The sequence below is a fragment of the Phocoena phocoena genome, chromosome 2 (assembly GCF_963924675.1).
Source record: "Phocoena phocoena chromosome 2, mPhoPho1.1, whole genome shotgun sequence".
NCBI classification, from domain to species: domain Eukaryota; kingdom Metazoa; phylum Chordata; class Mammalia; order Artiodactyla; family Phocoenidae; genus Phocoena; species Phocoena phocoena.
This window is the reverse complement of record NC_089220.1, coordinates 36,414,327-36,430,899: the sequence shown is the minus strand read 5'-3', so window position 1 is coordinate 36,430,899 and position 16,573 is coordinate 36,414,327. Positions and strand designations below refer to the sequence as shown.

The window sequence follows — 16,573 nt, the reverse complement described above, 5'->3', positions numbered from 1 at the left end:
AGTCTTAACCACTGGACCACCAGGGGAGTCCCAGCCAGTTGTTCTTTTTTAAGAGAACATGGAACCCTGGCATCTTGGAGCTTGGACAGCAAAACACATTTCTCTTAAAAAAGTAAAGAGGATCTACATAGGTTTACTTACCTGTTAAAAGATCTATCAATCTATCATACTCGCCAGCTGAGATCTAATAGGGGTTGAGTCTTTGCAACATAAACCAGAGAAAACAACTACTGTAGCATCTGCTTGTCATTTGCTTCCACGGAGGAATGGCTAACTGGACTGCTCTGGTAATTCCTATAGGTATCAAGTTTTACTAATCCATACAAAGAAACTCTTCCCTGTTCTGCAAACAGTTGAAGGCTTTTGACTAGCTCTTTACTCAGTTTTTTGCTGAGTGAGTCAATAAAACCATGTATGTTCTTACGTGGAAGCAGCATTATCCATGTAAGAACATATCGCACCGAGAGCAACTTTCACCTGAGTACTAATAAGTCAGCTCTCCTGACAACAATGCAAAAGCCCAGATGCTTCTGAGAGGGGAGGAAAGGCTAGGCTCCGGGAGGACGTTAGGTGTAGGAGATGAGAACCCGCAGCAGGATGGATTTCTGGAACCCAGGGTCCAAGCTCCAGGTAACTGGGTACTTTCCCATTTCTGCCCGTAGCCAAGTATTTACCGACTTCTACCTCCATCACGCAGTAGTCAAAGATCAGCTGGTAAGCAAGGTCCCCACCCTGAGGCCAGCCTAATCCATCTATCTGCTCACAGGCCCTGCAGGAGGGCTGTGGCCTTGAGCACTGTCTACGCAGCCAGGAGATGCTACCCCTGTGTGCAGTGCCTGGTAGACTCACGGGGCATGTTATCTGTATTGGATTTAGGACTTTAAAAGTGGGTTAGTGTCAGGCCAGAAATCAGATACTTGTTTATAGTACATCCTAGACTCCGTGTCTCGCCTTTCCCTGCGTGCCAGTCATGAATGAATGAGCGGGGGAGGAACGAGGCAGAGGGTACCACCGATGAGCTAGAAATCTGTTTCTGGGGAGCTGGCCAAGCTAAGGGTGGGCGAGCTGGACTGCCCCGTGTCTGTGCGGGTGTGTGCGTGCACGTGTGTGCACAGTTGTGTTTGCATGTGTATAGGTGCACGTAGGTCCTGCACACGCTGGAGTGAAGCAGAGGTCCCGAGAGGCAGACTGAGTGCTCTGCTAATGGATGAGCAGTGACAGATGGGAGAGAAAGAAGGATGTGCTTGATGATCAACAAGGCCTCACGTGGAGAGCTCTGGGGCTGTGGATGCAGAGGTCATTACCAAAGAACAAACCCGCAGCTCAGTGCACAGAAGAGAGAGGAACTTTCCAGCACATTCTTTAAAGATACCCTGAAGTCTGAGATTTCACTGCTGCTCCCCTTCAGGGATCTGGGAAAGTATTTCTTTGGCTATGAGTCAGGGGTTACTCAATGCCCACTGCCTGTAGGCTGACGGCTTGGGAGCAGGGAGACAAAACAGGATGAAGAAGGTGACAGATGGACAGCTCTCTAACCTCCAGGAGCCGCCTCCCGGATTCCTTCTCCAGGCCCTCCAACCTTCTGGAGGTGGTTTCTCGGCCGTGATGCCCGCCCTCCCGAGTGCCCAGGCCCTTACTTGGGCGGCTTCTCCACGGTGCGGTAGGTACTGAAGGCCTGCAGCTGCTGCTGGACACCGGTCAGGGAGTTGGCGAACTTGCGGCTGTTCAGGACAGTGATGGTCTGCTCGATCCAGGTGAGCAGGTCTGAGGCCAGCCCGCTGTACTTTTCAATCATCTTCTCGGTCTCAATGGCATGGTCAATTACCTAAGGAATCACCTTGTGACTCATCCTTGTCAGAAGGGCGAGGACGCCAATGAGGATGCCGACCGGGACCACAATCGAGGTGGTCCTCCTCCTTGCGAGCCCTGGAGCGTTTACGTTGGGTTTGTTCCCTGAGCCCAAGACCACCGCTGAGCAGGGGGCCGGACTGGAAGTGCGCCGGCAATGTCAGGAGGGACCTGGCTGTGCTCGGAACGGGAGCAGCTCCCCCATCCCCAACCCTGTAAAAGACTGGAAAGCTGTCTGTGCTTTCCAATCCAGCCGCCAGAGAGACCAAGGTCCTGTTTATTTAAGAGTGGGTACTAGGCATCGAAGGCTTCCTGGCATTGTCTTTGCTAAACACCAGTGCATGAAGATGAATGAGAAATGGTCCCTGCCCTGGATGGGCAAAAGACCCAGCCGGGGAAAGGACTCCGGCACGAGGGTCCGGACAGTGGGGTGGCTCCCCTGTACAGTAGGCTGCGAAGCCTAAGAGGCATGAAATCACAATAAACTAACAAGTAAAGAGCCTGTTTTGTTCCTGTGGGAATGCTCACGAGACATGGGTCTGCAGGTGGAAGGTCGGCTCAGAGCTACGGGCTATGACCTTGTTTGGGACAGACCATCAACCTGTGTTGGAATTCAGCCATTAACCTGGCAATGCTTGGTTTCAGAGGAAGTTGGTGGGGGGTGATCTGCACCCTCTCCCACAGCTGGGGTCCAGACACAAAGCTCTTAGGGTAGAAAGGGAGCATCTCAGTCAAGACCTGTGCGTGGCAAGTGAGGAAATGGTGACACTCTGGTTACGCAGCAGCTCCGTACCTTGCCAACGCGCTTGCCCTCCACTGCCAGCACCTTCATCTTGGAGAAGTAGTGGTAAAACGCCACCACGTAGGTGATGATGGATTTCTCGTCAGGGTTTTCTGTGAAGACATCTGCAAGGGGAAAGGGTGGGCTCTCAGGACCAATTGGAAGTTGGAAATGTCAAGCTCAGGGGGTTCATCTCCCTGTGTCTCCAGCACGAAGTCCAACTATAGGCACCAAGTGACAGGCAAGAGTGGAAGAGGAATCGCCTGCGATTTTAGTGAGAGGATGAAATCCATATTAGGACCACAAAGAATGAAAGAGGGGACAAGGATGGAAAGACTACAGTGGGCCCCCAATCAGGCAGGGGAGGTGTCAGGAACCAGCCTGGGTCTGAAGAGCAGGCCGGAGCGGAGCCCTGGCCCGGCCACCATGCCCACGGCTCTCCCAGCACGGCCCACACTCCTCCAGGCGCCCTGACGGTCTCGTGGGCGCTGGCTCACCTTCAGGGTCGAGGAGCGGGATGATGCCCAGCTGTCGCTCAGCCACGTCGAACGCGTGCTCCAGGTTGTGCCGGGCGTTGGAGTCCTTCAGCTTATCAAAATCAATCAGGTCGGGCCTGGGGACGAAGCCAGACTGTTAGAGGGCAGGGGGCATGGCATCCCCACCAAAAGGGCAAAGCCCCTGGGCAGATGCAGGCAGGTGGCTGAGCAGGAGAAGTGAGAGGAGGAGATGGAACAGAGGAGGGAGCTGTGTGAGGAAGGGGGATTTAAGGGAGGCAGGATGCCGAGGGTGAGAGGAGAAGGCGTCACGGCTGTACCATTCCTGTGACGCCTACATGTTAAGTGCAAGGTGTCCCAATCCCCCCAGGGCTCCCTGGCTCCCACAGGGGTTCCTGCTCCGCTCCCCCTCTTACCGGTGCTTGTGGATCAGGGCGTTAAAGGCTAGGCCATCCTTCCAGCTGGAGGTGAAGTTGGTGACATTGACATGGGGGTAGCTGCATCCAAGAAAAGATTAAGAGCTAAGAAACAGATTCTTCTGGGGTCCCTACAAGTGTGTGAACCCAGGGCCAACACCTCAGGAGAGGAGTGGACTGGACCCTTCTTGAGCCCCTTCAACAAGAGGGCAGCCGTTAAGTCACACAAAGAGGCTCCCTCATCAGGTGGGCCCAAGAGACTCTCGCCCCCAACAGACCCCATGGTCTGACCCAGGCAATTTGGGGATAGAATCCTGTATTCCGGGCCTGTAAGAATCAGGTCCGGATAGACTGTGCATCAACTATGCCCAAATGGATGTAGTTCTGGGTGATGGCGTCTATATCCCTTGGGGACGGCAATGTTTGGGAGGCACAGGGGGTGGTGAGGAACGTGGTAGTGGCTGGTCCCCAGGGCATACCCTGCCGTCTTCATCTGACACCATAACAGCAATGCGTCCTTGGCTGAGCGTGTCTCACGACCTTCCTGAGTTTGGACAACGATGTCCTGAATCTGTGGGCACAGGAACAAGAGAGGGAAGACTTAGATTTGCATCTGGCCCAGAGTCTCCCTGCTGTCCCTGGAAGGCCTCCTCCGTCCTTCCTCCTCTGTAGCCGTCCATCCGGTCACCAGCCCCGCAGCTGCCCTGCAGCCTGAGGCCCCGGGTCCTGGAGGCCTGTTTCCCTGCCTTGGTCAGCTTCTCCACGTCAGAGGAGACCGCTCCAACTTGAAACTCTAAGGGGAGGCCAAGAATAAACAGCAGGATGCCCTCATTCCTCCTCAGGAGGTACGATGCCACCTGGGCCATGGAACGGCATGAACGTTGGAAGGTACTATATTTTGATGATAGCAGCTCCTCTTGCCTTTTCATCCTCTCCAATTCTGCTGTTAATACCGTTTCATCGTACACACCCTCAGAGAGTGAGATTGGACACCCAAGACCACTTGGGTGAGATCTTCAGGCCGGGAGCTGTGTGTTATCTTCCTTCTCCCTGCCCTTCCCTCCTCCAACTAGGTTCTTTCTGTCCCCAGACCAGCAGGTGGAAGGCTCTGCTTTCCTCCCCTCGTGCTTTCTAAATTCCTTACAAATAAGCAACCTTGAATTTCAGGGTGGGAAGAGAAAAGCTTCTGAGTGAAAAACATAAAAGCAGATCTTCTACACTCTTGTAATTTCTGAATCAAACTATTTAAAAACCAAAAAGTGACACGTGTCGGGGGAAGGGGATGAAAGTAGGTCTTCCAAGCCAGATCTCAGCCCAGCTACTAATTTCTATCCTCTCTCCCAAAAGACTACACTACTGACTGAACAGCTCGTCCTGAGCTTCAGCAACTTGGTGATGCACAGGATGGTTTCTCCTTCCTACAAGCATTGTCCCACAGGACGGGCTTCTAGCCTCCCAGAATGTGCAAACACTTGCATTTATTCACCATTTTATAAGATTCCCAAACCCAGTCTGGCCCAGGGATGCTCCCTCCACCCCCTCTGCCCCCCGGGAACCCACCTGGAAGCGGAGGATGATGGTCCAGATGAGGCCCAGGACCAGGCGGTGGTTGCCATCCACAATGTCGTGGGAGCCCATGTTCTCCAGGTGCACACGCTGCTCCTTCAGGAACTGCAGGGCCTTGTCCACATTCTCCAGGCAGTGGATGCGCATCTTCCCCTTCGTGGGCTTTGGCTGAGGGACAGCATTGCCCCGTGGGCATGGAAGAACCTCATGGTCACGCCTGGACCAACTCCAGTCATCAGCATCCACCCTCCATGCCAAACTCCAACTCCCATGCTCACTCCTTGACACTTTTCAACCCCATCCTTTCGGCAAAGTTCAGAGGCTCCCTCTCTTGAGCACCCAGAGCTCTGCAAGTGTCCTGCATCAGTACTGTTCCTGGGTCTAAACAAAGGCTTCTGAGTGGGTGATAAGTGGCATTCAAATATAGTAACACAACAGGTAGTTTGTTGAGCACTTACTATGTGCTAGGCACAGTTCTAGGAACTGTTTACTGCTGATTGGTGATAAGAGTGGCTTTTAGTGTGGTGACTGATAATGGGTCCATTCTGCCATCCAACCTCCTCCCTCCCCACCCCCAAACGGCCTCAGCCAAAGCTCAAGGGGACCGCCATTGATGAGTAACTGCACCACCTGAAGGTTTCTTAGTGGTAACTCTCTCTAGTGGGGTAAGAGGCATTCTTCAACTTCAGCCTGGAGTTGAAAAGGCAACTGATGAATGTGGTACCTTTCATTTAAACCCTGAGGTCTTAGGCTACTACATCAGGTACAGGTATTGGTTTACACATGGGGGAAATGAGGCAAAGAAGGTCCTGCCTGATAGGCCCAAGGTCATAATGGAAGTAACTGAGCAAAACATGAGCCTTGATCTGGTTCTCCTGCAGGGGCAACGTTACCACCGGGTGGGTTACAACTAAGAGGGCCTGTGATAAATTTCCATTTGTTAGAGTGATGGATACACAGGAAAATATCTTTCACACTTTCCTCCTCGTTCCAGGAAGGAGGCAAATTTTTCCAGCTGGGTAATGGGATATGTCTTAGCCTGCGCAAGGAGGCTGAGGGTGGGCCCACTGCAGGCCAGTCACAGATAACCAGATGCCAAGAGGAGACAGTCAAGACCTCTGCACGTCTTCTGGGAGGAGCATGAAGGGGTGGGAGTGGCCAGAAGGAGGCAAGAAATTCTGAAATGCTTCAGCAAAATTAACAAAAGTTTTGATGATATATTAGATGGAAAGCCAGGCATTTATGCTGGGACATATTTAGATGAACACGTTCAGAGAACCCAGTCAGCCACACGGACACCTCACATCATTAGTACTGAAACCTCCCAAAAGAACAGGGAGAAATCTTGGAAGGCCATGAGAACTGGAGAGGCCCCCAGACCATGTCTGTCCTGAAGAGGGGACAGAGTACCAGCCACAGGGCCTGGGGAAAGGGGCTTTACCAGCATCTCTCCAGAGAGCACTTCCAACAGCCTGATGAGCATCCTCCCATCCCGCAGGTCCTTGTAGAGGTCAGTGATGCGGCAGGACACGCGCGCCAGGTGCGAGTTCACCCATTTTGTGAAGGTTTTCTTCTGAACGACTTCCCGCTCATCTGGGTGGGGAGAAGAGCCTTGGGTGAGGTGCCTGAGGTTGGCAGGGTCCATTTGCAATGTGACATGGGGCTGAAGGGTTTTTCACCTTAACCCCAGAGTTGCCCCATCCCTGGCAGAGGAGGTTGATGTATCTATTCCATCCCCTTCTGAGGAGCATTTCTGACCAGAGCGTAGCCTTTTGGCTTCACAGGTCCACGTGCCATGACTGGGGCAATGAAGAGGTAACTTCCACCACCACTGTATCAACATACCCCTAATCCAGTCACCTGCTTCCCTGTGCGCATCTGAATGCTCTGGACCACTGGGCCAGCGAGCTCAGAATTCAATGCCAAGTTCACCCGTCCATCCAGCCAACAAATATTCCCTCTGCCTAGAATGCTCTCTCTCGGACGCTCCAGCCCTCACCCCATTCACCTAACTCCTAGTCATCCTTTAGGAGTCAGTGGAAACAGTGCTTCTCCGGGAAGATTTTGTGACCTCTCGCCTAGGTTCTGTCTCTCCTTGTGTGCCCTGACCCCTGCATCTGCATTTCTCATTTCTCTCTCCTTATATTCAGATTAGTTGAAAGTCTGTCTTTCCTGCAAGACTGCAGGCTCCTTGAGCCCAGCAAAATCTGTCTGTCTTGTTCACTTCTAAATCCCCAAGGCCTGGAGTCTGGCACACAGTAGGTCTCCAGAGCTGCACTGTAGCTTACCATGCAGAGGTTTATTCAGCTCCTACGCCAGGCCTGCTGATACATAAAAGAACAAACTGCCTGCCCTCAAGGAGCTGCTGGCAGGTGGAGGAGAAAGATGTGCATGGCAACAGTGAGATCATGTGGAATGTGTGATCCATGTAGGGTGAAGGGTAGTGGGGGCTTGGGCTGGGGGCTGTGCATGGCACTAAGCTCTCCTTCGCTCCCGCAGAGTGGCAGGCAGGATTTTCCATCTTCAGACCCGGGAAGCTGACATGCCACCCCCAGCCTAAATCAGCCTCAGCCCAAACCTTTTTTTTTTTTTTTTTTGCGGTACGCGGGCCTCTCACTGCTGTGGCCTCTCCCGTTGCGGAGCACAGGCTCCGGACGCGCAGGCTCAGCGGCCATGGCTCACGGGCCCAGCCGCTCCGCGGCATGTGGGATCCTCCCGGACCGGGGCACGAACCCGTGTCCCCTGCATCGGCAGGCGGACTCTCAACCACTGCACCACCAGGGAAGGCCTGGGCTACCTTTTAACACCTCTGTTAAAATATATACAGGGTACTGTAAAATAAATGCTGGTATCTATATGGTTAGGGCTGGGAAGCTTGATCAAGATGCTGGAGAGAGGACAGAGGCTGGGATAGCAGAAAGAATGGGGACAGGGTGAAAGAGAGAGAGAAGAGGGCAGAAAAGATAGAAACAGGAAGAGAAGTTTGCTTTAGTGAACGGTCTGTGGCAACCTGCTTCTGGGCACTCTTGCGGAGGATTCTAGGCAGGAGATGACCAGGCCATGTGGTCATGGGCCTGGTCCTTGGGGGGGGGGCCATGGAGGGTCCCTGGGGAGAGTGTGTTCAGGTTGGTCACAGCCAGGGCAGACTCCGAGCTGTCCAGCCAGGGGAAACTGTAGGTGCCGTGGGAACAGGCTAAATGTCTGCTCAGCTGAGCCCAAACTGTGGAAGGGTTGGCTTCTTAAATTATTAAATGTCTGACTTAATAACAACAAAAAGAGGAGCCCAGCCAGCATGGCCTCGAGGGTACAAGCCTGGCAGTTTCTGAGGCTCACAGCATCAAATTCCTTCCTACTTCATGGCTATTTTGGTGTTAGGAACTCAGACCCTTTATTCGCTTATTCATTCATTCAGCAATTGTTCACTGTACAGCTGTTAGGTGCCAGGCTCTGGGTGGAGGGGGAGGCAGCCAAGGACAGGAAGGCGCCCCCATCCTTGACGCAAACTCCGTTATAAATATGATGAGTGCTGGAGTCACATGTAAAGAATTCTATGGAAGCCATCTAAATAAGACTTCCAAGAAGAGCAAAAATACCACTAGTGACTATACAAATCTGTAATAAATATAAAATTAAAATGCCACTTGTTTGTTCTGGGCCTCTGGGCAACGTTTCAGGGGGAAAAGCCCCCTTACTCTGTTGGACCACTTCCCGGATTTCAAGGACTGCTTCAGCAAAATGTAACTAAAGTTCTGATGAGATATTGGATGGAAAGCAATTGCATTTATGCTGGAGCATGTTTAGATTCAACAGAGCCAGCCTCAGTCCCACGATGCTCTCCCTAGAGACCGGATCTGTGCTGTAAGAGGCTAACCCTTCCAACCGGTGGTGGAGCTTTGTCTAAGGGGCTGAAATTTGTTGCCCCTTTAGAGGTAAGTGTCTCAAAAAGTCAAAGTCCTTTCTTCCCATCTCCTTTTCTTGTCTTTAAGAATCTAAAGAGTTCATTATGTGGGTGCTGAGACCTCAGCAAAGTGTAAGGAAGAGCTGGGCTGTGGAATTTAATTCTAGGCTGCTGGGCTGGCACACACATCGGTGCAGATGTAAATCACCCTTAGATCTCTCCAGTTCTCAACACACAAATAATGCTCCCTGGGCCCCAAAATGCTGGAGCTGCAGGTTTAGAGCTCAGGTAGGAGGCCTCCTGGCTGCATTTTACTTGAAGGCTGGGGTGCAATTGCCCAGGAACCCCAGTACCCTAAAACAGTCTGCAGTGTTGAGACAGGGGAAAGATTCTGCGAGGCTCATGGTGGTCATAAGGAGAGGAAGGCCCAGGGGTGGGGATTAATTTCCATCAGCTCATAGCCCTGGCTGCTCTGCATCGGCTCGCTCAGTGCATCCACTCCCAGCAGGCACTCAGTGGAGCCTTCTGAGTGCAGGAGAGGTGGGAGGCCTGGAGTGTGTGGACAGGCCGCGGAGGCAGCTGAGCATTGGGCCTGCTGTCCCCAGGAGACCTGGGCCATCCTTCAGGGAACCGCCATGGAAAAGAGGCCTCAGCAAGGCCCTGCCACGGGCCAGGCCTTATTTCCAGAGCCCTAACCCTGCCAGTGAAGGGGAAGCGGGCAAGTCCACCAGCACGGCCTGAATCAAAGCTACCAGAACCTCAGAAAATACTCACATCTCTGCAACCATCAAGCTCGGGGCCTCTCCATTGCTGCCTGTTCCTCTCCCCTTTCCTTCCTCGGCTGTGGCCAGCCTCCTTCTTCCCTACAAAACTCCCCTTCCTCTCTGACCAGCTAGCTAGAGTCACTGTCTGGATATTGTGACCAAGTGCCCTTTCTTTTATGTCCCCCCTTCAAAGGTTTAATTTAAGGTCAGATAATGCCAGCAAAACTCAAGTGTTTACCCACTAATGAGTTCATACATGGAAAGCACTTCAAACCATAGCCAGCACACAGAAAGCAAGCTTGAGGTAAACATTAACTATCACTGTTATCATTGCTGCTACTACCGTTACTGCCTATAGCGCCCAGATGCTGCAGGGAGCACGAGGCAGGCTCACTCTCCCCAAGGGCCTCACAATCTAGTTGAGGAAACGAGACACAGACCCACAAATAGTTTTGCAACCACACAAGAGATAAAGGGCAGTTCATTTAATAATACAAAGGCTGTCGCAAGGTAATATTGGATTAGTTACCAGATAAATGGCACATACAATAAATGGTCGGGGTGAAAGAGGAGAGAGGTCATTTCCAGTTGGGACACTCAAGGCGGGGCTCGTGAAGAAAACCACTTTGCACAGGCAGAAGGGGAAGGAGAGGAGCCACAAGACGGAATGCATAAAAGGATGGAGCTTGTTCAGGGGTTGCTGACTAGCTACAGGTAAGAAGAAAACATGTGGAAAATAGGTTTTATATCGGATGTGGAAAGCCTTGAAGGAAAAGCTAAGAAGTTTAGATTTAATTCTAGAGGTAAAAGGAGACACTAAAGGGGTGGCAGGATCCTTTCCTGAAATAGGAATTTGGAAAACCCCCAGTGATGATAAAAAGACAAAATATTTCAGCTTAAATTTTAAAACAATTGTGTAAAATCCATATAAATCTATAAAGTCTCCCAAGGCGCACCAAAGATTTGAACAATTGGAAAAATCACACCCAATTCTTGAATAGGAAAACTCAATATCATAAAGATGTCAATTTACCCTAAAGTTATATATTTAATATTATTTTTAAAATATTTATATAATTTAAATTTGGGGGGGAAATAGACAAATGATTAGAAAACTCATTATAAAAATAAACAAAAACAGGCTTCCCTGCTGGCACAGTGGTTGAGAATCTGCCTGCCAATGCAGGGGATATGGGTTCGAGCCCTGGTCTGAGAAGATCCCACATGCCACAGAGCAACAAAGCCCGTGCGCCACAACTACTGAGCCTGCGTGCTGCAACTACTGAAGCCTGCGCACCTAGAGCCCATGCTCCACAACAAGAGAAGCCACTGCAATGAAAAGCCCGCACACTGCAACAAAGAGTAGCCTCCACTCGCTGCAACTAGAGAAAGCCTGTGCACAGCAACGAAGACCCAACACAGCCAAAAATAAATAAAATAAGTAAATTTATTAAATAAATAAAATAAAATAAAATAGCTAGGAAAGTTTCAGAAAAGAAGAGTAATAAAGGGTAACCCACGTTCCCAGGTGTTTTTTCTAACAAATATTAAAGTATAGTAAAAAGTTATAATGATGAAACTGTGTGGTACTAGCATATGAATATATAGACACATCAATGGAAGAGAAATAGTCCCAAGTATATATAGGCATTTAATATCTGATAAAGGTGGCATGTCAAATATGAAGGGGAAAGATGGATTATTGGGTACAGGGTGTTGACAAAACTAGATGACCATCCAGGAAAAATTAAGTTAAATTCATATCTCACACTCCAGGATAAATTTCACTGTGGTCAAAAACAGAAATGTAAAAAATAAAACCATAAAAATACCAAAATCAATCATGATAGAACGTATTTTATAATGTTAGTGTAGAGAAGGGCCTTCTAACTCTGAAACAAAATCCAAAAGCCATAAAATAAAATAAAAGATTCAAAGTTCAACTGCATCAAAAAAAGTTCTGTGTGAGATAAAACACCATAAGCAAAGTCAAACAAGCAAGGAAAATTATCTGTAACTCATATCACAAAGGGTTAACTTACCTAGTATGTAAAGAACATGTACAGATTAATGAGGAAAAGACCAATAATCCAATAGCAAAATGGACTAAGAATGTGAACAAAGAGTTAATAGAAAAAAATTATAAAAGTCTCTTAAATGTATAAAAAGTTGTCCAAGCTATTTATAATAGAAGTACAAATTACAAGTATACATATACACACAAACTTAATATACAGTCCTGAATTAGTTTGAACAAACTAATCATAAAAGACATCTTTGAGACAACTGGGAAAATTTGAATATTAAGTGGGTATTAAATTATATTATGAAATTCTTAATCATATTAGGTGTAATAACAGAATTATAGCTAGGTGGGAAATGCTCTTGCTATTCAGATATTCATACTAAAGTATTCTGATAAATTAAGTATTCTAGTAAAACGTCATGATAAATCTTCAATTTACTTTAAAAATACCTCTACCCCAAAATGGACAAGCAAATATGGCCAAATATTAACAGTTAAATCAAGGTGATGATTCTTTGTACTTTTTCTCTACTTTCTTGCATGTTTTAAAATTTTGATACTAAAGGTCCAAAAGCGAAATGAAAGTACATCAAGACGCTATGTTTCACTTATCAGATGCACAAAGATCCAAAAGTGTGATAAAATAACACATTGGCAAGGATGCAGGGGAAAAAACATTCACACGTTGCTGGAGAGGGTATAAAAGGCAATTTGGCAAGACGGATCAGAATTACAACTATATGTACTTTTAGACCCAGTAATTCCACTTCTAAGAATTTATCCTTCAGATAGACATACATTTACAAAATGATCTACATACGAGTTTATTCATTGCATTTTTGGAAATAGCAGGAGATTGAAAACAGCCTAAATGTCCACCAATAGAGGACTGGTTAAGTTAAAATTATATGTCCATACAATGGAATACTATATCTGTAAAAAGAATGAGAAGGCTACTTGTGTACTAATATAAAACAATCTTCTAGATACATTGGGTGGGGGGACTTTCCTGGTGGCGCAATCGTTAAGAATGTAGGGGACACGGGTCAAGCCCTGGTCCGGGAAAATCCCATATGCCGTGGAGCAACTAAGCCCGTGTGCCACAACTACTGAGCCTGTCCTCTACAGCCTGCAAGCCACAACTACTGAGCCCACGTGCTGCAACTACTGAAGCCCACGGGCCTAGAGCCTGTGCTATGCAACAAGAGAAGCCACTGCAATGAGAAGCCCACACACCGCAACAAAGAGTAGCCCCCGCTTGCCACAACTAGAGAAAGCTCGCGCGCAGCAACGAAGACCCAATGCAGCCCAAAAAAAGATACATTGGGTGGGGAAAAAAGAACAATAAGGGACAATGTATGGTGAAAAAAAAAGCTGAGAAAAACAATATAGACCACTTGCTAATATATGCATAAAACATTCCTGGAAAGATACATGAAAAACTGGTAACACTGGCTGTGGGAAAAGAACTGGGTCTGGAGGACTGAGATGGGAATGAAACTTATTATTTGCCCTTTTGTATCTTTTGAGTTTTACCTACTGGGTGTCTATATTACTTATTCAATACAGAAATACACTTTTCTTTTTTTTAAATGAGCCAGGTTTCCAAGGCTTTATCTGTTTGTAGAACACATGGAAATATATTAACAATCATCATTTTTTTTTTGGCTGCACTGCACAGCTTGCGGGATCTTAGTTCCCCGACCGACCGGGGATCGAATCTGGGTTCCTTGCAGTGGAAGCGCAGAGTCCTAGCTAATGGACCGCCAGGGAAGTCCCACACTTTTCTTTTTCTAAAGAAAATATTAAACTTTTTCTCACCCCCTTCTCCAAGATAGTTTAGTTCCTTTGTGCACCCCTGTGTCAGGGACTTTTCACCAGACAAAATTCATAAACGTAGTCAACCACCTGAGCCCACGAGAGAGGTGGGAGGGAGAGGGAGAAGGTTTATGAGCTGAGAACACTCCTGTGATACCCTCCCCACCCTGGGACAGAGCCTGGGAGTGAGGTCTGTGGGTCTTGAGGGCAGCGGGGTACACTCTGCCCCACTGTGGCCACACAGCCACTCTAAGGACTTGCCCTCTAGAATATTCCCTACAAGGGTATCAAAGCGCACACCTCCCCTTAGGGTCAAGGCTCTTTCCTTCTCTTACGTTACACTTCTCCAGACTTCCTCTTGGTTCTTCCTTCAACCTCCCTCCACCATTCTTGCCAGTAGCACAGTAGCTGCTGGCCCCGCCCACTCTGGTACCTGCTCTACTTCCTGAAGGCATGGACATCCTGGAAGTTTGTCATTAAAAGTCCCCAGTGGGGCTGTTATAAAAATAAGAGCCTTTTACCCATTGGCTGTTCTTGAGCTAAATGGTAAAGCTGAAATATCTTATCTTTGGAAACAGTCACCCAGTTCTAGGACCATCTATTTATTCCTGCCATGGCTTCCTGTAAAATTCCTTGACTGTTTCATGCCTCTCCCTCTTTTCTCTGTTAAAAATCTGCTCTCAAAAGTAGAGAATAGCAGCCTATATATGAAGAAGGTGGGAGAAGACCTTTCAGTGGCAAGAAAGGATATTATAATACATTTTGAGGGAAAATTCAGATTATAAAACCACATGCATAATATGAACCCAATATTGCAAACCTATATGCATAGATGCATAGAAAAAAGCTAATGTTGGGCTATGTTATAGCTGGGTATTAAGACTGTGGGTGACATTCTTTTGCTTATCTATGTTCACTAAAATATCTGCAATGAACATGAATTACTTCTATAGTAAGAAACGACAGATGTCATGAAGAAAAATAGGGTATAAAACTCAAACCCCGAGGAATAAATGACTGATGAAAATCAAATAGGTATCCTTCTTGAGCAAGTCTGTATTTTTACCAGCACATGGCTTTAAGGTATCAGTAAAGCTAGGTGGTCAGAAAGGCAAGTGGGAGAAAAGGCACCATGGGAGGCCATGGACCACTAGCCTGGGCCTGGAAACAAGCATTTAATGTTGAGCCCTTTGCAGGTTTACAACTTGGGATTTCCCTCCTTCTCATGTCAGGAAGCCAAGAGCTTAGGGAACCTGAGCAAGGGATACTTTAACTCCCATGAATTTGTGACAAACCTCAATGATACAGATGCCAATCCATTATAAAGCTTAGCATGGGGCAGACCCTCAGGGACACATCATAAATGATGATGCTGGCACAAATTCTACTCTTCCTGTTTAGTTTGGAGAGGAATTTTTCTTTCAACCAATCAACTTTCATTACACTGGTATTGCGAACAGCAAGAACATAGTTCTCCTGCCCATAAGGATTTAAGATCCAACTAGGGTTGATTCTAAGAGAGAACTTTAAGATGCCTACTACATATGCAAATGCATATTTGAATATATACATACTCTTTGATGTGTAAGAATGAAGCACACAAGACTGACTCTAAAAGCGATCGGAGTTGGACACTAAGATGCTGGTTAACTAGATCTGGGTACATTAATGCAAAGGAAGACTATACAGCCATGAAAATTATAACCTGCACGTTTACAGACATGAAAAAATATGCATAATATATTGCTCAGTGAAAAACATTCTAAGATTATAGATAATGTTCATATTTATACATATACATGCACAGTCACATATCCATAGGCATTACAATATCTATACGGGATATTAACAATGTCTCTAGTTTTCTCTTTTTTATCTGCTTTTCTAACCTTTTCTACACTAAATATATATCCTTGTATATTAAAATGCTTAAAGATACAAAAGCAATCAGCCTAGTTTTTAAAAAAATAGTTTTTATATATTATAGGAAAAGAGAAGTTATCATAGAACAGTTTAAATTAAAAAAATTTTTTTTTGAAGAAGGCTAGTTTTGATCTGGGGCTTGAAAATGATAATGGTTTTAGAATGGCAGGGAAGGAGAGGGGGTCTTGTTCAAAGCCTCTGGTGGAAACTGGCAAATGTGTATTTGTGTGTGCATGTAGGTATGCGGGTACATGTTTTGGGGGTGAGGGAGAAAAGCAGTTAATGCATCAGAGCAAAGCAGTCAAAGGACAATCTAGGGAATCTGGACTTTATACTCTGGGAAAAGAAGAGCCAGATAAAGTGACATTTCACTAAAAATTTGTTGGAGGATAAAGATTCTAAGTGCCCTGCACAAATGGGGTTGGACGGGGGAGAGGCTGGAGCCCAGGAAACCAGCTTGGAGGTGGCTGCAGAAGTCTGTTTGAGGTGTCGTGGCCCCACTAACATGTGAACTATGGAAATGAAATGATAGGAGCTGATCTGGACAGCATCACAGAACAAGGGTCAGCTAGCCCTGGCAGGTGACAGCATTTGGAGGCTGTAAGACAGAAGGAAAAATGAGTTCAGGGTTTTGATCAAAGAGCCTCTAGAGGCTGCTGGTGAAAGCAAAACTTTCCCATTCCGATGTATCAGGTGGGGTGTGGAGGGGGAGATCATGCAGGTCTGAGGGACATTCAAGAAAGCTCAAGTGCTGTAGCCTCAACGGCACAGGGCTGATTTTAGCACCCCGGGATTCCAGTCTTGTCCTGGCACTTCCTGCCACGTGACCTCCCTCATCTATAAAGGGGACGGTGATAGCTATACCTTGCCTACTTCAGAGTGGCTGAAGGGTCAGTGAGATCATCTGGTTAAAGAGCACCTAGAACGCTAAGCAGCTGTGCAAACACCAAGCACTGTTGTCACGCACACAGGTGGTGGCTGCACTGTTGTCACGCACACAGGTGGTGGCTGCACTGTTGTCACGCACACAGGTGGTGGC

The 16,573-nt window shown here is 47.6% G+C and overlaps 1 protein-coding gene across 2 annotated transcripts in view; it reads right to left on the bottom strand.

The window, feature by feature from the left end:
* The window catches only part of SPTB (spectrin beta, erythrocytic), an 88,031-nt gene that overhangs the window by 40,841 nt on the left and 30,617 nt on the right, over positions 1–16,573 (bottom strand). For both annotated transcript variants that reach the window (XM_065871387.1, XM_065871388.1), the window contains 7 exons: positions 6,547–6,698; positions 5,100–5,273; positions 4,019–4,110; positions 3,540–3,620; positions 3,127–3,242; positions 2,642–2,754; positions 1,638–1,825 (listed from right to left, as the gene is read on the bottom strand). In XM_065871387.1, the coding sequence (XP_065727459.1) occupies positions 1,638–1,825; positions 2,642–2,754; positions 3,127–3,242; positions 3,540–3,620; positions 4,019–4,110; positions 5,100–5,273; positions 6,547–6,698 (916 nt within the window). The remainder of the gene's footprint in view (positions 1–1,637; positions 1,826–2,641; positions 2,755–3,126; positions 3,243–3,539; positions 3,621–4,018; positions 4,111–5,099; positions 5,274–6,546; positions 6,699–16,573) is intronic.